Source organism: Macaca fascicularis, chromosome 20 (assembly GCF_037993035.2).
Source record: "Macaca fascicularis isolate 582-1 chromosome 20, T2T-MFA8v1.1".
Lineage (NCBI taxonomy): Eukaryota > Metazoa > Chordata > Mammalia > Primates > Cercopithecidae > Macaca > Macaca fascicularis.
Window position 1 is genome coordinate 84523213 of NC_088394.1, and position 24474 is coordinate 84547686.

Consider the following 24474-nt stretch of genomic DNA (forward strand, 5'->3'; position numbering starts at 1 on the left):
AAATAGAAAAATCCTTAAATAACATTTGAGATGTTTTCTGTAATAAATAAATGTGAGATACAATGATTCTGTAAAGTTTGGGAAACTGTAAGCAGTAGAGGGAGCATGAGGAAGATGGCCAGGCTGGAGCAGCTTCCTGGCACTGGCTCTGTGCCTCGGACCGGCCAGGCCTGGCCATGCCTCCCCCACAGCGTCACGTGACCATTTCGCACGTGGTGCTTTCTTAATGAGCACTGGCTCAGCCTCCCAAGACACCTGCCGCTGGAACTGACCGCCGGAGCTGTGCACACCCGACGGAAGCCATCTTCATGGTTTGGGCCCCCACCCCAGGTCTGAGGAAAGACACCAGCTGGGGTGCAGTTCATTTATATTTGGTTCTTGGAATCCATAGATGTGACTTAACACAGATCAATTCCCAGACTCACCCAATTCTTGTGCCACTTGCATAATTTTTCTTTTTTTTTTTTTGAGACGGAGTCTCGCTCTGTCGCCCAGGCTGGAGTGCAGTGGCGCGATCTCGGCTCACTGCAAGCTCCGCCTCCCGGGTTCACGCCATTCTCCTGCCTCAGCCTCCCGAGTAGCTGGGACTACAGGCGCCCACAACCGCGCCCGGCTAATTTTTTGTATTTTTAGTAGAGACGGGGTTTCACCGTGGTCTCGATCTCCTGACCTTGTGATCCGCCCGCCTCGGCCTCCCAAAGTGCTGGGATTACAGGCGTGAGCCACCGCGCCTGGCCAATAATTTTTTTTTTTTTTTTTTTTTTTTTTTTTTGGGGGGGACGGAGTCTCTCTCTCTCTGTCGCCCAGGCTGGAGTGCAGTGGTGCGATCTTGGGCTTACTGCAAACTCCACCTCCCAGGTTCACGCCATTCTCCTGCCTCAGCCTCCCGAGTGGCTGGGACTACAGGCACCTGCCACCTCGCCCGGCTAGTTTTTTTTTTTAATATATATTTAGTAGAGACAGGGTTTCACTGTGTTAGCCAGGATGGTCTCGATCTCCTGACCTCGTGATCTGTCTGCCTCGGCCTCCCAAAGTGCTGGGATTACAGGGGTGAGCCACTGCACCTGGCCTCAAAGTTGAAGCAATTCTTATGCCTCAGCCTCTCGAGCAGCTGGAATTACAGGCACACAGCACCAGGCCTGGCTAATTTTTGTATTTTTAGTAGAGACGGGGTTTTACCATGTTGTCCAGGTTGGTCTCAAACTCCTGGCCTCGAGTGATCTGCCTGCCTCAGCCTCCCAAAGTGTTGGGATCACGGGCGTGAGCCACCGTGCCCAGCCCCCACTTGCATAATTTTCTGTATCCAGATACTGCTTGTTATGTATTTGCATATTTTAAATACTTTTACTGGTATTTTTTTCTTTTGGAGACAGGGTCTTCTTGCCCTTTCGCCTAGGCTGGAGTACAGGGGCACAATCACAGCTCACTGCAGTCTTGACCTCTCAGGCTCAGGTGATTCTCCTGCCTCAGCCCTGACTGACCACAGGTGCACAACACCGTGCCTGGATAATTCTTGTATTTTTTGTAGAGACAGGGTTTTGCCATGTTGCCCAGGCTGGTCTCAAACCCCTGGCCTCAAGCGACCCTCCCACCTCAGCCTCTCACAGTGCTGGGATTACAGGCGTGAGCCAGTGCATCTCGTCCACTTTTTAAACTAAAACACCTTTTAAAAGGAAAAATTTTGCATCATTACCGTAAAGCTGATCCCAAATCATTTGTCATTATTACTGTAGTAATAAAGTCAAAAGTAAAAATGGTTATCTGGGCTGAGGTGGGTGGATCACTCGAGGTCAGGAGTTTGAGACCAGCCTGGCCAACTTGGTAAAACCTCCTCTCTATGAAAAATACAAAAACTAGCTGATCATGGTGGCGGGCACCTGTAATCTCAGCTACTCAGGAGGCTGAGGTGGAAGAATCAATTGAACCCGGGAGGCGGAGGTTGCAGTGAGCTGAGATTGCGCCACTGCACTCTAGCATGGGTGACAGAGAGACTGTGTCTCAAAAACAAAAACAAAAATGGGCCAGGCACGGTGGCTCATACCTGTAATCCCAGCACTTTGGGAGGCCAAGGCGGGCGGATCACGAGGTCAGGAGTTCGAGATCATGCTGGCTAACACGGTGAAACCCAGTCTCTACTAAAAATACAAAAATCAGCCAGGTGTGGTGGTGGGTGCCTGTAGTCCTAGCTACTGGAGAGGCTGAGACAAGAGAATGGCGTGAACCTGGGAGGCGGAGCTTGCAGTGAGCCGAGATCGCGCCACTGCACTCCAGCCTGGGCAACAGAGCAAGACTCCGTCTCAAAAAAAAAAAAAAAAAGAGAAGAAAGAAAAAAACTGGTTATCTGCATCCTGTTTAAAATCAGTACCACCATGTCCCACACATGGGAACATGGACTTGCCAGATAGAACCTCCTTGCTCCATGGGCCTGGAAGCAGCTACTTCAGAAGGAAAGTGGTGCGGCCGGCGGTAGCGGAGGGCACACTGTGCAGTGACGAGACAGTGCAGGCCCATCCACAGCCCTGGCCCAGAGAAGAGAGACCTCACTGACCCCTGTGGGGCCTGCCTCTGGCCATCTTCATTTGGAAATTCGGTGTCATTGTCCCCAGAGGGAATGAGCAGTTCTTCCTGGGGGGCAAGCACGAGCTGCCCTGAGATTGTGGACGTCTGCACCGCCCACCTCTCTGGATGTCAGCTGGTTTTATTTCCATGCCATGGCAGGGGACAAGCAGACGCTGTTTTGCTTCCCCCTCACCACAGCAAGGACTCCACGTGCTGTTACAGCTTCACCCGAAGAGGAGGTGGTCTCGACCATGCCTTGACTTCTGCCGTTGCCTCTCCCTGTGTTGGAAGGGCCCCCGTCCCTGTGGCTCACCGGTGCTCCGTTTCCTCTTGGGTTTTTAGGATGAGAGTATACAGGAAGTATAAAGGTGAAAGTAGCTCTCCAGTAGCTTGGGACAAGGAGGATCATAAGACAGGCGTTGGCCTCTTCCTGGAGTACTTCTCCGGGAGACTCCCAGATGTGGCAATAGCTCTTGGGGTTTTGGGCTGATTACAGGAGCTGAAGCTGTGATGTCGTGTGTCCGTGTCCTTAGGTCAGTGTTAAGTGGGGAGCTGCCCCCATCCTGCATTCTCAGCAGATAGCAGGTGTGTTTGCCGGCCATATGGTTGATTAAACAAGCTCTGAAAACATAAACACTGATGGTTTTGATGGTTTCATGTGTTGTCATGTGACATAAGCAGATGCTACCACAGCAGAGCCGGAGGTGAGCAAGACATAGGGCAGAGAATCCCACTCACAGTAACACAGGAGCTACGACAGCCTTTTAAGATATGTTTGCAGGCCAGGCATGGCGGCTCAAGCTTATAACCCCAGCACTTTCGGAGGCCAGGGTGGGAGGATCGCTTGAGGCCTGGAATTCGAGACCAGCCTGGGCAACACAGGGAGACCTTAAAGCAGTGTTTGATGACTTGGGTGTGGTGGTGCACACCCGCAGTCCTGGCTACTCAAAGAGGCTGAGGTGGGAGGATCCCTTCAGCCTGGAAGCTCAAGGCTGCAGTGATCATGCCACCACATTCCAGAGTGGGCAACAGAGCGAGACCCTGTCTCTTTAAAAAAAAAAAAAAAAAAAAAAACCCTTTTCTGCTTATACAATTGCCAGGATTTTGGGTTGGTTTGTGTCTAGGTGGTGGTTGTGGTTGTTAATGGTGACACCAAGCTCAGGTTTGGCACCGCACACTGCTGGCTAAATGAGGAAAAAATATTTGATAACCTACCAATAACCTGTAAAATGTGTGTCTCCTTTGACCCATTAATTCCATTTCTCAGGAGTTTGCCCTTCAAGGAGTCAGATAAAGATTTATATATAAGGGGTCACTTTAATATCATTTGTGTTGGGTTTCTTATTTGTTTTCTAAGATGGAGTCTCACTCTGTTGCCCAGACTAGAGTGCAGTAGTGCAGTCTCAGCTCACTGCAACCTGTGCCTCCTGGGTTCAAACGATTTTCCTGCCTCAGGCTCCCGAGTAGCTGGGATTATAGGCACATATTCCACGCCCAGCTAATTTTTGTTTTGTTTTGTTTTGTGTTTTATTTTGTTTTGTTTTGTTTGAGACGGAGTCTTGCTCTGTCACCCAGATTGGAGTGCAGTGGCACGATCTCAGCTCACAACAACCTCTGCCTCCCAGGTTCAAGAAATTCTCCTGCCTCAGCTTCCCAAGTAGCTGGGATTATGGGTGCCCGCCACCACGCCCAACTAATTTTTTTTTTTTTGAGACGGAGTCTCGCTCTGTCGCCCAGGCTGGAGTGCAGTGGCGCGATCTCGGCTCACTGCAAGCTCCGCCTCCCGGGTTCACGCCATTCTCCTGCCTCAGCCTCCCGAGTAGCTGGGACTACAAGCGCCTACAACCGCGCCCGGCTAATTTTTTTTTGTATTTTTAGTAGAGACGGGGTTTCACCGTGGTCTCGATCTCCTGACCTTGTGATCCGCCCGCCTCGGCCTCCCAAAGTGCTGGGATTACAGGCGTGAGCCACCGCGCCCGGCCTTAATTTTTTTTTTTCTTGAGATGGAGTCTCACTCTGTGGCCCAGGCTGGAGTGCAGTGACGTGATCTCGGCTCAGTGCAAGCTCCACCTCCCGGGTTCACGCCATTCTCCTGCCTCAGCCTCCCAAGTAGCTTTGACTACAAGCACCCGCCACCACGCCCGGCTAACTTTTTATATTTTTAGTAGAGATGGGGTTTCACTGTGTTAGTCAGAATAGTCTGGATCTCTTGACCTCGTGATTCGCCCTCCTCGGCCTCCCAAAGTGCTGGGATTACAGCCGTGAGCCACCATACCAGCCTAATTTTTGTATTTTTAGTAGACATGGAGTTTCACCATGTTGGCCAGGCTGGTCTTGAACTCCTGACCTCATGATCTGCCCACCTCAGCCTCCCAAAGTGCTGGGATTATAGGCATGAGCCATTGTGCCCAGCCTAATTTTTATATTTTTAGTAGAGACGGGGTTTCACCATGTTGGCCAGGCTGGTCTGGAACTCCCGACCTCAACTTCTCCGCCTGCCTCGACCTCACAAAGTGCTGAGATTGCAGGCGTAAGCCACCGTGCCCGGGCTTATTTCATAAATATTTATTATGAACCTACTAGTATGTCGGCACTACAAATGGTATTAGACACCATCCCTGTCCCTCCCAGAGCTGACAGCGTAGTTGGGAAGATGGAAATTAAGTAAGTAATGACACCCACAAAAAGTAACTGCCATTCTGGTTCAGGAGAAGCCTGGGTGTCCCTGAGTAACAGACTCTGGCGCCAAGACTGTGGAGAGAGCTCTGCTCATCCCTGCGATGATGGGTTTTGTGAGTGGTCTGTTTTCCCCTATAGGACTGGACTCTTTGTTTCTCAGGTGATCCTGAGCCAGGTACGAGAGCAGTAGTCTCCCCCACTGCTGTCACCCACATGGCATTGCTGTGAAGCGGAAGGTGGCCCGAGAGTTGCTAATATCTCTGTGATTTCAGCCGCCAAGCTGAGCCACCAAAGAAGGAGGCCGCCACTGCGGGGCCGCAGGTGAAGCGAGCAGATGAGTGGAAGGACCCTTGGCGCCGATCCAAGTCTCCCAAGAAGAAACTCGGGGTGTCGGTCTCCCCGAGCCGGGCTCGAAGGCGTCGGAAAACATCAGCCTCGTCGGCCTCTGCCTCTAATTCCTCCAGGTAACGAGGGCTTCTGGGACGGCTGGGGTGTCAGCACCTCGGAGCCGTCAGCTGAACACCGTGTACCTCACTGGGTCAGGTGGGGAACACCACAGCCCCACTGTTTGCTGTGGGGTCATTGCCTGAAGGCCAGTCAGTGGGACTAACCCGGCATTTATACATTCAGCAAAGAGCATCAATGCCAAGTAGGACTGATGCAGTGACCCCAAATGGGGCAGAGACACCGGCGACTGAGCCCGACTGCTCCCAGGGAGTCCCGGGCTACACTGGAGGGAGGGGCATCTGGATGCGGGAGGATGCACAGACCTGGGGCCCAGTGAGTCCATCTGTTGCTCCAGACTGGACCTGAAGCTGTGCCCCTCCACATACAGTCCTGGTCTCAGCACACAGGAGCCTGGCTCCCGAGGGAGGGATGACGGAAAGCAGGGGACTAGGGTGGACCCCATGGTGCTCCACAGGAACAGGAGGTGTGGGTGGGAGGCCAGGCTTCACAGTGGGTGCAGAGGGACAGATAGACACACACACAGACGCACGTGAGCTGGGTCAGCGCACACATCCTGGCTCTGTCCACTCAGGCAGCGACACCCAGTAACAGCAGGCACACCCCATGCCCAGGTCTTGATTTCTAAATGCTGTTCTCCACTGAGGAGGGGTGGGAGTGTCTGGGGGAGGCTGTATGCATCTGTGCGCATGTGGGTAGCTGTGTGTCTGCGCGTGTATGGCTGTGCGTCTGTGCACGTGTGTAGCTGTGTGTCTGTGCGTGTGCAGCTATACGCATGTGTGTAGCTGTGCATCTGCGCCTGCGTAGCGCTGTGTGTGCGCGCATGTGCAACTTGCACATGTATAGCTGTGCGTCTGTGCATGTGTGTAGCTGTGATTCTGTAGGTGTGTAGCTGTGCATGTATACGTCTGTGTGCGTCTGTGCGCATATGTAGCTGTGTATCTGTGGGCGTGTAGCTGCGCATGTGTACATCTGTGCGCATGTGTGCGTCTGTGCATGTGTGTGTAGCTGTGCGTTCAGGTCTGTGCCAAAGAGCAGCAGGTCAGCAGAGGGCGTGCGGGGCAGGGAGGGCCCTTCTCACTTCTCACCACTCTCCCTCCCGCCCACCCCAGGTCATCTTCACGGTCATCGTCCTACTCCGGCTCCGGCTCCTCCCGGTCACGATCCCGGTCTTCATCCTACAGCTCCTACTCCAGCCGCTCTTCCAGACACAGCTCGTTCTCAGGAAGCCGGTCCAGGTACGTGCCCGGGACCCATGCAGGGCCCTCCGCTGGTGCAGGGAGCATGGGTACCTGCAGATGTGGCTTTAGTTGTGGCACCAGTAGCCCCTTGTGGTATTGAAAGTCCCTGCTGGCAGCTGAACTAGGATGGCCAGGGGCTCATGTCCTGTGTCCCCCGCCAAACACCAGCCTTCCGGGCCCTCGTCCTTGTGTAGATGTGTGCTGTCACTGAGGGCCACAGCCTGAGATCCTCGAGTTGAGGCATTCCAGTCCTCCAGGGACAGTCCTCCAGGAAGGGGCCAGACTCAGCCCTGTCCTGCGGGTGTTTCTGTGGGAGCTGCTCTGCTGCCCCACTGCCAAGGGACCTGTCCCCTCCCGTCCTGCACACACGTGAACGTGGCACCTGCCTCCTGGAGGGCCCGCCAGGGTCTGCTGACACCTTCCACACTCCACGGTCTACTCTGGGCCTGTGTGTTTAGCAGATGCCAGAACAGTGCAGAACTGAAGTTAAACCTGAGGCACATACATGGAAATTCATGGCCTTCTCCATGGGTCTGGGTGGGTCGGTCCTCAGTGGGCTTGGGCTGGTGAAGAAACACCCCCAGGCCTCTTCTCACACCTTTGTTCACTCCCCCAGGTCCCGGTCCTTCTCTTCATCCCCGTCCCCATCCCCAACACCTTCCCCACATAGACCTTCCATCAGAACCAAGGGAGAGCCGGCCCCGCCGCCCGGGAAAGCAGGGTGAGTGCCCAGCCTGTGGACAAGTCCTGGCCGGCCAGGCCTCCAGAGGCTGCAGCCTCCTCCCTCCGTCTCTATCTCTCATTTGTGTTTGGGACCAAAGAGGTGAGGATGCCTCGGGGGGGCTGTTCCCAGAGGGTGACTGGGCTGGGGGGCCACTGGGCACAGCCCCTGTTCTCCCAGGCCGCCCTTACACTGCAGCGCTCCCCCAGGAGCCCTGGGGATGAAGCACAGCCCTGGGGACATGGCAGCAGCCGGGTGTTCTCAGGGCTCTTCATGTTAGCCTGCTCTCCCCACTGTCTGGCGGTGCCTGTAGCTCTTGTCTGTTAGAGGGGAGCCCTGAAGGGCTGCTGGGGGCTTTGAAGCCATTCCCAAGCGCTCTGACGCTGACGGGTGGGAACTGTGTCCAGGCATGAGCGTGCTCACTTAGCGTCACAAGCATGCGGTGTCGTTCCCCGAGGTGTGGGTACATTTAAAGAGGACGTAGGCCAGCGGGGCCTCATCCACCAGCCCTGCCCTGCTCGAGCCTCCCTGTCTCACAGAGAGAAGTCAGTGAAGAAGCCGGTCCTGCCTCCAGCCCCACCACAGGCCACCAAAACCACGGCTCCTGTCCCCGAGCCCACCAAGCCAGGAGACCCTCGGGAAGCCAGGAGGAAGGAGCGGCCAGCCAGGACCCCCCCCAGGAGGTGAGCATTTCGGTGTCCATGGGCCTTTGGGCTTTCCATGTTCTTGGTGCCACTGTGATGCTGGCACTGCTGGAAATCCAGAGTGCCAGGGTCCAGAGCCAGGTGGTGGGAGGCACCCCCAGCCGAGCAGCAGCACCCAGTGAGCCCTTACCCGGGAACCTGTCCTGTCCCCTCCCTGAGTCTGTGTTTCTGGAGCGTGAAGGAGAAAGGACAGCTTGGCAGGGAGCACAGGCCTTCCCCTCACCGCCCCGTCTACACTGGGAGGTGCTGCCCTGAGAGACTGCACTTTTTATCCTGACAAAACACTGTGCCTAAAGGAAGACAGGCCCAGGCCCTGTTCCAAGGCGGTGGCAAGGCCAGTCTGGAGCCTCGCCTCACAGGGCTGCTGGGCTGCTGCTGGGGAGGGGAGGCCATGAGGGGCTGCGGAGGCCACGCCCCCTGAGCCCAGCTGTTGCTTGTATTACAGGCGGACGCTCAGCGGCAGCGGCAGCGGCAGTGGCAGCAGCTATAGTGGTTCCAGCTCCCGATCCAGGTCGTCCCCATCACCCTTTGCCTCTGTTTCTCCCTCCCCTTTGGGGCCAGGAAGTCCCCCGAAAAAGCCAGCTTGTGGGTTGGGCTGTCTCCCACAGGCAGGCTTGGGGCCCTTCTGGGTCTGAGTCACCTTGGGGCTGTGGAAGGCTGTGGTCGAAATTTTGACACGGGAGAAAATGGGCCAGGATTCATGTGATAGGGAGACCCCCCCTTCCCCCACAAAAACAGCTTCACAAACTCAAGGGCACTCAGGTCAGGAGGAGGTGCCTCTGCCCTGCTGACTTGATGCCACAGCACCTAGGAGAGCACCTGCACCTGGGGAGGAGCCACAGAGGCCGGGCCTGCACGGCCTGTCACAGCTATCAAGGGAACCAGCCGGAGGGGTGGGGAAGCTGATAAAAAACATCTTAGAAGAGAATACATGGAAAAGCTTTGTGGGCCAGGCGCGGGGGCTCACACCTGTGATCCCAGCACTGTGGGAGGCCAAGGCAGGAGGATTGCTTGAGCCCAGGACTTGAGACCAGCCTGAGCAACACAGACCCCATCTCCACAGAAAAAAAATATATATATATATTTTTTTTTGAGACAGTTTCATTCTTGTTTCCCAGGTTGGAGTGCAATGGCGCAGTCTCGCAACCTCCGCCTCCCGGGTAGCTGGGACTACAGGCGCATGCTGTCACACCCAGCTAATTTTTTGTATTTTAGTAGAGACAGGGTTTCACCGTGTTGCCCAGGTTGGTCTCAAAACTCCTGAGCTCAGGCAATCCACCCACCTCAGCCTCCCAAAGTGCTGGGATTACAGGCGTGAGCCACCACGCCCAGCCTAATTTTGTATTTTTAGTAGAGACTAGGTTTCACCAGGTTGGTCAGGCTGATCTTGAACTCCTGACCCCAGGTGATCCATCCACCTTGGCCTCCCAAAGTACTGGGATTACAGGTGTGAGCCACTGCACCCAGCCTAATTTTGTATTTTTAGTAGAGACTGGGTTTCACCATGTTGGTCAGGCTGATCTTGAACTGACCTCAGGTGATCCATCCACCTTGGCCTCCTAAAGTGGTGGGATTACAGGTATGAGCCACCACGTCCAGCCCAGAAATTTTTTTTAATGAGCTGGGTATAGTGGTGTGTGCCTGTGGTCCCAGCTACTTGGGAGGTCAAGGTTGAGTGAGCTGTGATCACGCCACTGCATTCCAGCCTGGACAACAGAGATCCTGTCTCAGAAAAAAAGATTTCTGCTGTTTAGTTGTTTTGAAAGAAAGTATTAAATCAGTCCTTAGATTCCTCACATAGAACTCTTTCATTTCCAGGCAGCAGGTGGTTTATATGTTTGTCAAACTTTTTTTTTTTTTTTTTTTGAGACAGAGTCTCGCTCCGTCACCCAGGCTGGAGTGCAGTGGCCAGATCTCAGCTCACTGCAAGCTCCGCCTCCCGGGTTCACGCCATTCTCCTGCCTCAGCCTCCCGAGTAGCTGGGACTACAGGTGCCCACCACCTCGCCCGGCTAGTTTTTTGTATTTTTTAGTAGAGACGGGGTTTCACCATGTTAGCCAGGATGGTCTCGATCTCCTGATCTCGTGATCCGCCCGTCTTGGCCTCCCAAAGTGCTGGGATTACAGGCTTGAGCCACCGCGCCCGGCCATCAAACTTTTTTTTTCTGTTGTTTGTTTTGTTTCTGGAGAGACATGGTCTTGCTCTGTTGCCCAGGCTGGTCTCAAAACCCCTGGGCTCAAGTGATCCTCCCACCGTGGTCTCCCAAACTCCTGGGATTATAGGCGTGAGCCACCGCACCTGGCCTAAAATGTTTCTTGATAGGTCTGAAATGTTTTAAAAGACCTGACTTTTGAAAAAAAAATGGTTCTCTTACCTTCCCCCGTTCCCTGCTGCGGTACCCAACGTGCCTGGGGGATGTGATTGGTGTTTTCCCGAGTAGCACATGGGCAGGGCGGACTCAGATGCCAGTCCTGTGCTCTGTGTCCGTGTTGAGTGCAAGCCAGTGGAGCTGCAGACCTGCTGTTTCCAGTCTGTCTGCTGCGTGTTCCTCAGGCATTCCCTGAGACTGTGCGGAACAGCTCGTTGTGTTTTAATTTCCCTGTGGGCTGAGGCTGTCACCCTTTTGTTGCGGGTGTCTAAGCCAGGGACTCTGCTTAAATTCCATCCTTGCCACTCTTGGCTCAGCTCAGTCCTGTTTCCCTTCACAACAAGCAACCTGACATTCGTTTCATTTGTGTTTGTTTTGAGACGGAGTTTCGCTCTTGTTGCCCAGGCTAGAGTGCAGTGGCACAGTCTTGGCTCACTGCAACCTCCACCTCCCGGGTTCAAGCAATTATTTTGCCTCAGCCTCTCCAGTAGCTGGGATTACTGGTGCCCGCGACCATGCCCGGCTAATTTCTGCATTTTTAGTAGAGACAGGGTTTCACCATGTTGGCCAGGCTGGTCCCGAACTCCTGACCTCGGGTGATCTGCCCGTCTCAGTCTCCCAGAGTGCTGGGATAACAGGCGCGAGCCACCGCGCCCAGCCGCAACCTGACATTCGTTAGTGAAATGGGGCCCTGGCCCAGCCATAGAGACGTCCGTTACTGTGTAACCCTGGAACTGCCCAGTGTCCCCCCAAAATCACACATTCCATGGGTACATGATCCATAAATGGACACTGGGTAAACGTGGACCATGGAGCACCCCCCGCCGGCCCCTCCCTCCAGTCTGTGGTTGGACTGTGGTGAGATGTTCTCATGTGTCCAGGTCCCTGAGCGTGAGCAGTGTCTCCTCAGTGTCCAGTGCTACGTCGAGCAGCAGCTCTGCACACAGCGTGGACTCGGAAGACATGTACGCAGACCTGGCTAGCCCCGTGTCCTCAGCCAGCTCTCGGTCCCCAGCCCCAGCCCAGACCAGGAAGGAGAAAGGTATTCGGGGGCCCTGGTACCTTTAAGGAGTAGCTCCAGGGCAGGAGGGTGGCATCAGCACAGACTTTGCCTGGCTGTCGGTGTGGCCCCGGGAAAATCACCAGTACCCCCATGACTGCAGATTTATCGTTGGTAGGAAAATCTAAGAAAGAAGACGGTGTTAAAGAGGAAAAGCGGAAAAGGGATTCGTCCACGCAACCACCTAAATCTTCAAAACCTCCAGCAGGGGGGAAGTCCTCCCAGCAGCCCTCGACCCCCCAGCAGGCACCCCCCGGGCAGCCCCAGCAGGGCACGTTTGTGGCCCACAAGGAGATCAAGTTGACACTGTTGAATAAGGTGAGGGCAAGGGCCCTGCTGGTGGCTCCCCCAGCGTCTGGGCCTGGGTCCATTTGCTTCCTGAGACAGCTTCCTCCTGGGGGACAGAACCTGAGTGAGGGCCAGTGGAGCCTTGCAGGTGTCGGCAGAGCCTGGGTGACAGAGCGAGACTCCATCTTCCCGGCCTGGGCCAGGAAGTGTGAGCATCTGGGGAGGTTCGGGTGCTGCCGGCCTCGCTCTGGACAGAGAGCGTGTTCTCTCTGTGCCTGTGGCCGCCATTCCCTGCCAGCCAGTCTCAACATAATACAGGAAGCAAGCCTCAGTCCCTGTCCTCTGCCCTCAGCAGGACACATCGCTGTCCTCTGCTGGAAGGTTAAGAGGCCTGGTTTCAGGAGTCCCAAGTCCTCCTAGAGTGGCCCCCATGGGGAGCAGGAAGGCCTTCAGGGTGCTTCCCATGGAACATGAAGGGGCCCCAAGTGCACAGTGGGGGTGCCCTTGGTCCGGGTCATGGAGGCCTCACTTGGGGCTACAGGGTCTGATGGGCATGTGGTGGGACCTTTGGGAGCAGAGCAGTTTGCTGGCAAGGAAATGTTGTCTGGGGTGAGGACACAGCTGCTGTCTCCTGGCCCTGCCATCCTCACCAGCCTCTCGGTTGTCCCAGGCGGCTGATAAAGGAAGCAGGAAGCGCTATGAACCATCAGACAAGGACAGGCAGAGCCCTCCTCCAGCCAAGCGGGCCAACACATCCCCAGACCGAGGTGAGCCTCCCAGCCCCTAGGGGGCAGGGCAGGGGGCGGGAGCCTGGGGATGCGGAGCAGCTGGACTCAGACCCCATCGCTCTTAACAAGCAGGAGGGCCCAGAAAACATCTGACTTGCAGATTATGCCTGTCAGTATTACGATATTGAAAACTAAAACTAAGAAAAATTTTTAAATGTTTGTTTAAAAGTAACAGGACCAGGCGCGGTGGCTCACGCCTGTAATCCCAGCACTTTGGGAGGCTGAGGCGGGCAGATCACTTGAGGTCAGGAGTTCGAGACCAGCCTGGCCAACCTGGTAAAACCCTGTCTCTACTAAAAATACAAAAATTAGGCCGGGCGCAGTGGCTCACGCCTGTAATCCCAGCACTTTGGGAGGCCGGGGCAGGTAGATCACAAGGTCAGGAGATTGAGACCGTCCTGGCTAACACGGTGAAACCCCGTCTCTACTAAAAAATACAAAAAACTAGCCAGGCGAGGTGGCGGGTGCCTATAGTCCCAGCTACTCGGCAGGCTGAGGCAGGAGAATGGTGTGAACCCGGGAGGCGGAGCTTGCAGTGAGCCGAAACAGCGCCACTGCACTCCAGCCTGAGTGACAGACTCTGTCATCCCAAAAAAAAAAAAAAATTAGCCGGGCATGGTGGCGGGCACCTGTAATCCCAGCTATTCAGGAGGCTGAGGCAGGAGAATCACTTGAACCGGGAGGCGGAGGTTGCAGTGAGCTAATACTACACTACTGCACTCCAGTCTGGCCACAGAGCAAGACTCTGTCTCAAAAATAAATAAATAAATAAATATAACAGTAATAGGCCGGGCATGGTGGCTCACACCTGTAATCTCAGCACTTTGGGAGGCCAAGGTGTGCAGATCATCTGAGGTCAGGAGTTCGAGACCAGCCTGGCTAACATGGTGAAACCACGTTGCTACTAAAACTACAAAAAATTAGTTGGGCATAGTGGCACACATCTGTAGTCCCAGCTACTCAGGAGGCTGAGGCAGGAGAATTGCTTGAACCCGGGAGGCGGAGGTTGTAGTGAGCTGAGATTGCGCCATTGCACTCCAGCTTGGGCAACAAGAGCAACTGTATTTTTCTTTTTTTTTTTTCTTTTTTTTTTTTTGAGACGGAGTCTTGCTCTGTCGTCCAGGCTGGAGTGCAGTGGCCGGATCTCGGCTCACTGCAAGCTCCGCCTCCCGGGTTCACGCCATCCTCCTGCCTCAGCCTCCCGAGTAGCTGGGACTACAGGCGCCCGCCACCTCGCCCGGCTAGTTTTTTGTATTTTTTAGTAGAGACGGGGTTTCACCATGTTAGCCAAGATGGTCTTGATCTCCTGACCTCGTGATCCGCCCGTCTCGGCCTCCCAAAGTGCTGGGATTACAGGCTTGAGCCACCGCGCCCGGCCTGTATTTTTCTTACACGTGTCATTTTTGCAAAATATAATTATATTTTCCAAAACAAATGAGCAGGAATGGCATTGGTTTTTCCATTTTTGCAAATCTCTTCAGTCTGACTGACAGAAGACAGCTGGACCCACGTGCCTCGTGCCCTCTGGAGACCCTCCTGGGTTCTTGTGAACTGAGTGACAGGGCAGACGGTGTCTGTGTTACTGCTGAGCCACATAGACCTGAAAGGGCCTCGGGGACCCCCAGCCGTCCTGACCACACCCCAAGAGCTGGGGCCCAGATGGAAAGACAGGGAGGTTGTCCTGGCTGGCTTTGATGGGTGGAACTTAAACCAGAGGACAAGGGGGCCTGGCCACCCGCACAGCCACTCCCAGACACAGAGAACAGGCAGGGGGCTTCAGACTCCTTCCTGAGTAGTTCTCTGAGTTTGTCGGGCGTAGGAAGAGGAAGCTGCTCACCTTTGTCCCTAAGCCCAGGGCAGTGTCCTGTGTGGTTAGTCTGGAACAGCCTCGCTGTCCTTGCCTGGGGTTGGAACCAGGGCCACTGGGGTCTGCAGACCTTTGTTCACGCATGAGCCTTGGGCCTGCGCCGGGCAGTGGACCCTGCCTAGGCTGCCGCGCCTCCCTCCTAACATTGCCAGAGTGACACTCGTGATCTCTCGGCTTTGCTTGTATGTCTTTACTGCCATGTCTTTTTTGTTGTTCTGTATTTGAAGCCCCATGTGATAAATTTCTTCAAAGCTAGGAAGGAGTTTTGTCTCTCTGCGCAAGATACTGGCTGCTTGGTGGCACCTGGAGCCCAGGTTTGGCCTCAGCCTCATTTCCGGATGCCTTGGTGTCCACATGTCTCTTCTCTTCTACTTGGCTCTTCCCTTTTTATTTCTTTATAAAAATGAAGGAGGTGAACTAAGCAGCCTCAGGCTTTAGAAGTGAGTCCCTGGTGTTGGTGAGGCCACCCACACTGCCATCCCCTGTAAGCCAGGAGGGTGGTCTCACTCTGTACCTATCACCCAGGTTCTCGGGACCGGAAGTCAGGTGGGAGACTGGGCTCCCCGAAGCCAGAGCGACAGAGAGGCCAGAACTCCAAAGCCCCTGCAGCCCCGGCTGACAGGTGAGTGGACCCAGCATGTGCCCTGGGCACACCGAGGGTGGCTAGCCTGAGCCTCTTTCCCAGGGAGGCCAGCAGCAGCAGGGCTAGCACTGGGCCAGGTTGGAGGTGCTCCAGCTCCTGTAGCTCCTGCTGGGCTGATGTGGTGAGGGACAGGGACAGGGAAGGGCAACCCCACTCCCGCACACACACTCCTGCCCTGGTCGAGGCTGGAGGCTGCCCTCTGCTCCCCATGTCCTTGGGCAAAGAGCTCTGGGCACGGAGGTGGGAAGAAGAGCAGGTTGTGTGGGGCCAGCCCAGGACCCTCCCAGTCTCTACTCCACAAAGCCCGGCAGCCAGTGGCTAGGACCAGGCCTGCTTGTGGCAATGGGACCCTGGCCATCCCGGGAGCCCCTTGCCTCTCCTGGTGGCCACTGAGCACTCAGTGGAAGTTCCCCTTCAGGGAGGGCACCGCACTGCTGCTTCCACCTCAGACGTGGCTTCTGGGGGCTCAAGGTCTTCCCCACCCCCTTGTAGGAAGCGCCAGCTGTCACCACAGTCCAAGAGCTCCAGCAAGGTCACGAGCGTGCCCGGCAAAGCCTCGGATCCCGGCGCCGCCAGCACCAAATCAGGGAAGGCCAGCACGCTGTCGCGGCGGGAGGAGCTGCTGAAACAGCTGAAGGCCGTGGAGGACGCTATTGCGCGCAAGCGGGCCAAGATCCCCGGGAAAGCATAGGCCATGCCCCTGACCGGACTGGACGCATTTTTATACATAGGGTAAGCGCAGCCATTTTGGATTTTGCAGTTAATGTCTTATTTTGGCTGTGATTCTTTTTAAAAAGTAAAAAAGAAAAAAAAGTTTCTCAGCTGGAAAAGAAGCCACACAGGAGATGACGACGACGCTGAGTCCCAGCCTCCCTCCCCAGAGCAGAAGTCCCACAGGACAGACACAGACAGCGCGAGTGACCAGCACAGTTCTCATGTAAATTACAAGCCCCAGCCGCCAGCCCCGCCTTCTTTTCCTCCTCCACCGTCTTCTTTCCTGGCCCTGGTCAGGCCTGGGCCTGTGGAGCCCCAGCTCTGCGTCCCCAGCCCGGGTCCAGGCAGCCAGGATCCCTCCTGAGCTGAGAAATGGAACCTCGAGAACCACTGGTGGCACCTCCTTCTCCTCCCCGCCCCCGATCACCCGCCCCCGGATCAGAAATATATCTATATTCTCGACTAAAGTCTCATCAGGAAATACTTCCTGTCTTTTATTTTAAGCATCAAATTGTTTTAGTTGATTTAAACAGGAAAAAATACAGAAAAGACCAAAAAAAAAAAGGCCAAGGGTATTGTTGGGGCGTCTGTCTAATGTGGAGGGTCTTTTTTGAGGGGTCTCCTAAAATAAAATATTTTGATAAGCAGCTGTTCTTGCCCTTGTGGTGTGTGCGCCCTCTGCCCAAGCACAGCCCCGTCTGCCTCTGTGTGGTGCACTGCACTTGGCCCAGCACTCGGGAGCTGCTGGGGGGCAAGGGTGTGGCTGCGCGCTCACTCCCCCTGGGAGGACCGGCCATGGAGCAGCTCCTGCCTTCAGACCCCAGCTCAGGGAAGCACTGCACCTCAGTTTCTCCATTTGTGGGGCTGGGTTGGGCGTTCCTTGGTTCATGAGATGGAGGTACCTTCCCGAGCAGGGGCTATGGAGCTGCTGGAGGGGAAGAGGTCCGGGGCTGACTCCCAGCCCTGAGCCCAGCTGCCACCTCTGCAGTGACCACCACCGGCTCCGTGTGCAGGCCCCAGACCTGCTGAGCCAGGCCCCATGTGTGATGCCACGTTCCACAGCAGGGGCCACCAGCAGAGCCCCCCAGGAGCCCCCACTGTCGCTCTCTGCTCTCCACCTTGAAAGCCACAGGCCTGCACCTGGGCAGAGGCCTCCCAGGTACACGCTCCAGGGCCTCCAGCACCTCCTTTAATCAGATGCAAGGAGCCGCAGTGTGGGGCCCACGCCTGTGGCCCACCCGTGTCCCTCATCTGCTTCCTGACACGAGGTTTGGGATGAGACCCCCAAGAGAGAGCTCCCTCCCCCGGGGCTGCGAGTGGAGCCCCAGGGAGGCAGCAACGCGCACTTCTGCTCCCCGCATGACCTGCATCCGTGCCACTCTTCTCTGGATTAAAGAGTGTGGGCAGAGGAGCTGGGCGTGAGTGAGCACTGCAGCTGGACCGCCTGTGCACTCCTGAGGGAACTGTTTCCCATTTTATGTCCACGTCCCTCCTACAGCACAGGCCACACAGTTCATCTTGTGTCCCAGCAGCTGGATCATGTGTCTCAGCAATGGCTTTTTTTTTTTTTTTGAGACAGAGTCTCGCTCTGTCACCCAGGCTGGAGTGCAGTGGCGCGACCTCGGCTCACTGCAACCTCTGCCTCCTGGGTTCACGCCATTCTCCTGCCTCAGCCTCCTGAGTAGCTGGGACTACAGGCGCCGCCACCACACCCAGCTAGTTTTTTGTATTTTGAGTAGAGACGGTTTCATTGTGTTAGCCAGGATGGTCTCCATCTCCTGACCTCGTGATCCGCCCGCCTCAGCCTCCCAAAGTGCTGGGATGACAGGCGTGAGCCGCCGCGCCCGACCACCATTTTTTGAGGCTTATCAGATTTGCCATCAGGTCAAAGCCAGGTGCAAAGGAAATTCCCATTCTCTGGAAAGAGTGGCCTTCAAGGCCACGGAGCTGGAGTCCAGGCCACTCTGGGTGCCAGCCTGCAGCCTGTCATTTGTGGGCTGTACCATGAGGGCTGGAGGCCAGGAAATGGTGCCTTGTGCCTCCAGTGTGGGGCACCTCAAACTGGCGCCTACAGTGACTGTCTGTCTCCGGCCAGGAGCGGACAGGTGAGCCCACCGCAGCTCACATGTGGACTGGGACCAGGCGAGGCCCCCTCTGCAGCTGGTCAGCCCCCAGCCACAGCCCTGGGCACCGCAGTCTGGAGCTGGGTTTGAACTCGCACCAGGTGGCAGTGGACCCCAGGTGTGGCTACCCATCCCTCTGGCTCTTGGACATTGGTGTAGAGGGGCCTGTCCTAGGAGGGTGACTGCCCCCATGTGGTCGAGTGGAGAGGATGTTCAGTCAGGCAGCTGGGAAGGGTGGCCTTGCTGTGTGACGGGCATCCACGGGTGTCCACGCCCTCCAGGGACGTCCTGCTCCAGGCGGTTAGCGCTCACGTCCTCCTTGCTCCCCATGCAGTGACTGGAAAGCCTGTGTGGGGTTCTGGCAATGGCACCCGCCTGCCAGCCCCTCCCAGGGCGTGCCCCAGGGCCTCTGCCCTCTGCCTGCAGCCCCTCCCCCACAGCCACGCTCCTACCCACCCCTTTGGGCTTTGGGTGGGCAGGCGGATGTAGACCCCGCTTGGAGGCGGTGGCCCTAGGGGGATCCACAGAAGGGGAAAAGGCCGAGACACACGAGACCACTCCTGATGGGGAAAACCCATGGGGGGTGTGGCGTGGTGGCACCTCAGGGAGGGGCCCTCTGCTGTCCCAGCCAACGTCTCATGACGATTTTGCACCCCCGCCAGCAGTGCCCCCCCCCCGCCCACCCGGCTGGACACACCTGTTGTGAGCAGCTGCGTGTGACCCGCTATGCACCTGCGCCTTGATGTGGGGGAGACCCTGCAGAGAGGGTCCCCTTCCGCCCTGCCCAGTGCCCTCCCTGCCTCACCCTCCTCCCACAGGCCCGCTCAGGGCGCTAAAGGGCTCCTGGCTGTGGGTCCGTCCTTCCCTGCGTCTGAGGGACGTCCCCGGCGCTGCCTCTGACCCGCCCGGCTCTGCGTTTGTCTGAGACCCCTCATTCCGCACCAGGGTCCGCGTTCCCCACCAGGGTCCGGGGACGTGGTCTGCTGGGCGCGGGCCCGGGTTGTGGTTTGAGAGCCGGCCTGTCCGGACCTCCGCCTCCGGGCCGCCCTCCAGCCTTCCTGCCGCCGCCTTTCCAGTCTTGCCCAACCCGGTATTTCTGCGCTTGCCTCAGCCACCCGCAGGAGCGCAGGCCGCCCTGCCTCCTCCCGTCCTCTGCGCCCACGGGACCCCGGACCCCGCCCAGTCCGCAGGTCCCGCAGGTCCCCCCGGGCATGTCTTCCTGGCCCTGCGACCCCCGGGACAGCGCTGGGAGCGCGCGGAAGGTGGGGAGACGCGCGGCCCTGGCCGGGTCCCTGGCTCCGTTCTCGTGGTGCAGCCTGTGCCTGGGGGTCCGGCCGTCACACCTCAGCACCGAGGGCCACTGGGAAGAAGGCAGCCCCGGGTCGGGGAGGAAGGAGGCGGGGGCGGAGTGGAGTCCACGGTGGGGCTGCCTCCTTCCATCCTCCCCTGGGCGGGACACCGGATACAAGGGGGAGCGGGAGGGAGCAGACGACGGTCGGGGGCCAGGGAGAACACTCCTGTGCCTGGGGGCTCCAGCTCCCTCTGCTCGCTCCCTCCTGCCGAACTTTCCCACTCAGCCATTTACCTCCTCAGGCACTGGCTGCCGCCATCGGCTGACCAGGTCCTGCCCCAGAGAACCGCGTGTGGCCCACGTGTGGACAGACCTGATCCCCATGCCAGGAGGGAGGGTCACTGGCTCTACCTGGGGATGGGGGATGGGGGCGAGAGCACCAGGCCGAGGTGGAGGGCTTCTCACTCTCCCCCTCTTTTCCTGGCCTTTTCCTCCATTCCCTCTGGCTCCTATCGTCCCCTCCCCCTTCCTCTTTCTTGGGCATGGCTGAGCAGGTCGTGCACTGCACAAGGACTCCCAGCAGAGAATGAGGACCGACATCAGCTTGTCCTTCCCTCCCAACACTGTGCGTTCCCTAACCCTGCACGAAGGCACCCTACTCCCCTCCTCAAGATTCCCCACCCAGCATGGCCTGCAGCCCCAGCCCCAAGCCACAGCTGGGCAGGTTGGGCAGAAGCACTGGGGAGGCCAGGCCTGGCCATGCTGAGTGTGGTGACTCGTCAGGGTTTGCACAAAACATCTTGGACACCCACCTGCAGGCCCCTCGGGATGTTTCCGATGAGGCTTCCCCGGGCCCCTCTCTGTGGCAGAAGAAGGGGCCCCAGGGCTGCTTTGTAGGTCTCAGCCTAGGGGAGGCCCCCAGAGATGCCCAAGCCAGGGAGGGGCCCAGCCCCCTCCCCCGGGCTGTGCTTGGCATGCAGAGGTTGCGGGGGATCTTGAGTTTTTGTCCCCAGAATGGCTGAGTAGACTCTGGAGAAGACAAACCCCGCCCCACTGCCGCTGCCCTGTCTCACACCAGTAAGAGTGCCCGTCAGCCTCCTGGCGGCAGGTGCTGCGGACTGCGACCACCTGAGCCAGGCAGTGACACTAATGCGCCTCAGGGCAGCCTTGGCACTGGAGCTGCTGTCATCCCACTTTACACACGGGGAGAGCCACTCTCCTCCCTCCTTTTTCCAATCTGTGTTATTTACAAATCACCCTCCTGTGTGCCCCGCACCACTCTCAGCCCTGGGTACACAGAGGGGGCTGCCACAGACGTGGCCCTCAAGGCGCTCAGGCCACCTTTAGGGGAGGGCTACGAGGGGCTGCAATTTTTCTGAAACAGGCAAGCACCCTGCAGAGAGGCCTGTATCATCAGCCCAGCCTAAGGCAGAGACAACCCACACAGGAGCACCTGTCCTGCTGGGGATGCGGTGGCTCCTGCTATGTCCTGGAAAAGGCTCTCCCGCAGCCTGATGCGACCTGTGAACGTGCGCTCATTTGGAAGAGGGGCTTTTGCTTTGATGTAATTAGGGAAAGGATCTTGAGATGCCCCGTCCTGGGTTAAGACAGGTCCCACATCCTGAGAAGGTGGGAGGGATTATCATTTAGACTGGACCCTAAATCCAACAACCCATGTCCTTATAAACCACAGAAGAGGATAAGACGGATGCAGCAGAGAGGCCACGGGAGGAGCTGCAAGCCCGGGAAACCGAGGGCTCGAAGAGCCTCCAGGAGGACCCAACCTTGAACACACCTTGATATCAGACTCCCAGCTCCATGGCCTCATGGAATAAACTTCTGCCATTTCACACCCCCCAGTTTGTGGTGCATGGTTAGCACAGCCCTAGGAAACCAGCACAGATAGTGAGCTCCCCATCATAGGAGGTATGCAAGCAGAGGGTGGGTGGGCAGAGGCACTATAGGGAGGAGCAGCCCCCGGGACTCCAGCAATCTGTCTTTGATTCTTCCCAGACTGTTAACCCTGGAGCACGGCCTCCTTCACCCCCAGAGGCCTATGGCAGATAAGCCGAGAGCCACACAGTGGCCAAGAGGAGGTACTGGAGGGCCCGGGGGTCCCAGTGCTGCCTCAGCCCCACCCCACTTGGGGGCTTTTGTGTTCAGAGAGACTGAGGTTTTAAGCTTAGAGGACGCCTCTGTGGAACACATCTGCACTGCGGCAGGGGAGGAAAGGCTGAGGACACAGAAGCACCCTCCCTCCCGCCCTCACCCCGAAGCTGAGGGGACCAGGGCGGACAGATTCCCCCACCTTTGGTGTGGCCAGGGGCCCTGGGGACCCCAGGGGAACCCTCCTCAGGATGACATCAAACCCCCGGTATTCAAAACTTCCCGAGCTCTGGACCCAGCTGTCCCCTTTCCAGGGAAACAAAGGCACCTCCAGCACCCCCACCCCAGCCAGCCTCACCAAGCAGGGAGGCCAAAGGCAGCTCCTGGCCCCACTTACATTCCTATGTGTGCTGTTCACACTTCACACCTCACACCTCACTTCTCACACCTCACTGCTCACACCTCACACCTCCTCACACCTCACATCTCCTCACACCTCACACCTCACACTTCACACCTCACTCCTCACACCTCACACCTCACACCTCTTCACTCCTCACACCTCACTCCTCACACCTCACTCCTCACACCTCACTCTTCACACCTCCTCACACTTCCCACCTCCTACCTCACTCCTCACACCTCACTCCTCACATCTCACTCCTCACACCTCACTCCTCCTCACTCTTCACACCTCACTCCTCACTCCTCACACCTCCCACCTCACACCTCACTCCTCACATCTCCTCACACCTCACACCTCACTCTTCACACCTCACTCCTCACACCTCACTCCTCACTCCTCACACCTCCCACCTCCTCACACCTCACTCCTCAGACCTCACACCTCAGACCTTACACCTCACTCCTCACACCTCACACTTCACACCTCACTCCTCACACCTCACACCTATCTCACACCTCCTCACACCTCATATCTCACTCCTGACACCTCACACCTCACTCCTCACACCTCACTCCTCACACCTCACTCCTCATTCCTCACACCTCACTCCTCACACCTCACACCTCACACCTCACTCCTCACCCCTCACACTTCACACCTCACCCCTCACACCTCACACCTCACTCCACACATCTCACACCTCACACCTCCTCACACCTCACTCCTCACACCTCACCCCTCACTGCTCACACCTCACTCCTCACACCTCACACCTCACTCCTCACTCCTCACACCTCACATCTCACTCTCTCTCCTCACACCTCACTCCTCACTCCTCACACCTCCTCACACCTCACTCCTCAGACCTCACACCTCACTTCTCACACCTCACACCTCCTCACACCTCATATGTCACTCCTGACACCTCACACCGCACTCCTCACACCTCACTTCTCACACCTCCTCATTCCTCACACCTCGCTCCTCACACCTCACACCTCACACCTCACTCCTCACTCCTCACACCTCACCCCTCACACCTCACACCTCACTCCTCACGTCTCCTCACACCTCACACCTCCTCACACCTCACCCCTCGCTCCTCACACCTCACTCCTCACTCCTCACACCTCACTCCTCATACCTCACACCTCACTCACTCCTCACACCTCATTCCTCGCTCCTCACACCTCACTCCTCACACCTCACTCCTCACTCCTCACACCTCACTCCTCACTCCTCACACTTCACTCCTCCTCACACCTCACACCTCCTCACACCTCACCCCTCGCTCCTCACACCTCACTCCTCACTCCTCACACCTCACTCCTCACACCTCACACCTCACTCACTCCTCACACCTCATTCCTTGCTCCTCACACCTCACTCCTCACACCTCACTCCTCACTCCTCACACCTCACTCCTCACTCCTCACACCTCCCACCTCCTCACACCTCACTCCTCAGACCTCACACCTCAGACTTTACACCTCACTCCTCACACCTCCTCACACCTCACTCCTCAGACCTCACACCTCACTCCTCACACCTCCTCACATCTCATATCTCACTCCTCACACCTCACATCTCCTCACACCTCAGTCCTCAGACCTCACACCTCACTCCTCACACCTCACACCTCCTCACACCTCCAACTCAGACTTTTTAGCTTGAACTTTTTCTCAATAAAACCACAGAAGCTTGGGCCAGGCACAGTGACTCACGCCTGTAATCCCAGCATTTTGGGAGGCCAAGGTGGGCAGATCACGAGGTCAGGAGATTGAGACCATCTCGGCTAATACGGTGAAACCCTGTCTCTACTAAAAATACAAAAAATTAGCCAGGTGGGCACCTGTAGTCCCAGCTACTCAAGAGGCTGAGGCAGGAGAATGGTGTGAACCCGAGAAGCTGAGCTTGTAGTGAGCCGAGATCACACCACTGCACTCCAGACTGGGCAACAGGGCGAGACACTACCTCAGAAAACAACAACAACAACAACAACAACACAGAAGCCCAACAGAGACCTGAAAACCTGCTTCCCCATCTCCTCCGGGACCTCTCCCACCTGGGTGAAGGGGGCACGTGAGCCTCAGCTGATCTTGATCATCTCAGCTAAAACACTGAACCACCCTCAGCACCCACCAGCAGGGGACGGAGGAGAACTGTATAGGGTACCAAAGCGCCACGCCACCATCAGGTCCAGATGAAAACCTACAAGTTGAATCAGCAAGGTGCGGACGGATATGCAAGCAGAAACCCTCTTATAGAGGTTCAAGGCTGGTCACGGTGGCTCACTCCTATAATCCAGCACTTTGGGAGGCCAAGTCAAGCAGATCACTTGAGGTCAGGAGCCACAGACCAGCCTGGCCAATATGGCAAAACCCCGTCTGTACTAAAAGTACAAAAATTAGCCGTGCATGGTGGTGGGTGCCTGTAGTCCCAGCTACTCGG

The 24474-nt window shown here is 56.7% G+C and overlaps 1 protein-coding gene across 10 annotated transcripts in view; it reads left to right on the forward strand.

Moving 5' to 3' along the window:
- ZC3H18 (zinc finger CCCH-type containing 18) overlaps positions 1-16744 on the forward strand; it is a 69110-nt gene extending 52366 nt beyond the window's left edge. For 6 of the 10 annotated variants that reach the window (XM_015443058.3, XM_074026762.1, XM_074026758.1 and 3 more), the window contains 10 exons: positions 5511-5702; positions 6816-6941; positions 7561-7665; positions 8205-8348; positions 8815-8880; positions 11619-11779; positions 11916-12115; positions 12756-12852; positions 15266-15362; positions 15876-16744. In XM_015443058.3, coding sequence (XP_015298544.2) covers positions 5511-5702; positions 6816-6941; positions 7561-7665; positions 8205-8348; positions 8815-8880; positions 11619-11779; positions 11916-12115; positions 12756-12852; positions 15266-15362; positions 15876-16074 — 1387 coding nt within the window. In that variant the 3' untranslated portion in view covers positions 16075-16744. Of the gene's footprint in view, positions 1-5510; positions 5703-6815; positions 6942-7560; positions 7666-8204; positions 8349-8814; positions 8881-11618; positions 11780-11900; positions 12116-12755; positions 12853-15265; positions 15363-15875 lie in introns of all 10 variants that reach the window. The other 4 variants (XM_005592764.4, XM_045382060.2, XM_015443059.3 and 1 more) reach the window with 1 other exon arrangement.
- Positions 16745-24474: the final 7730 nt, after the last annotated feature.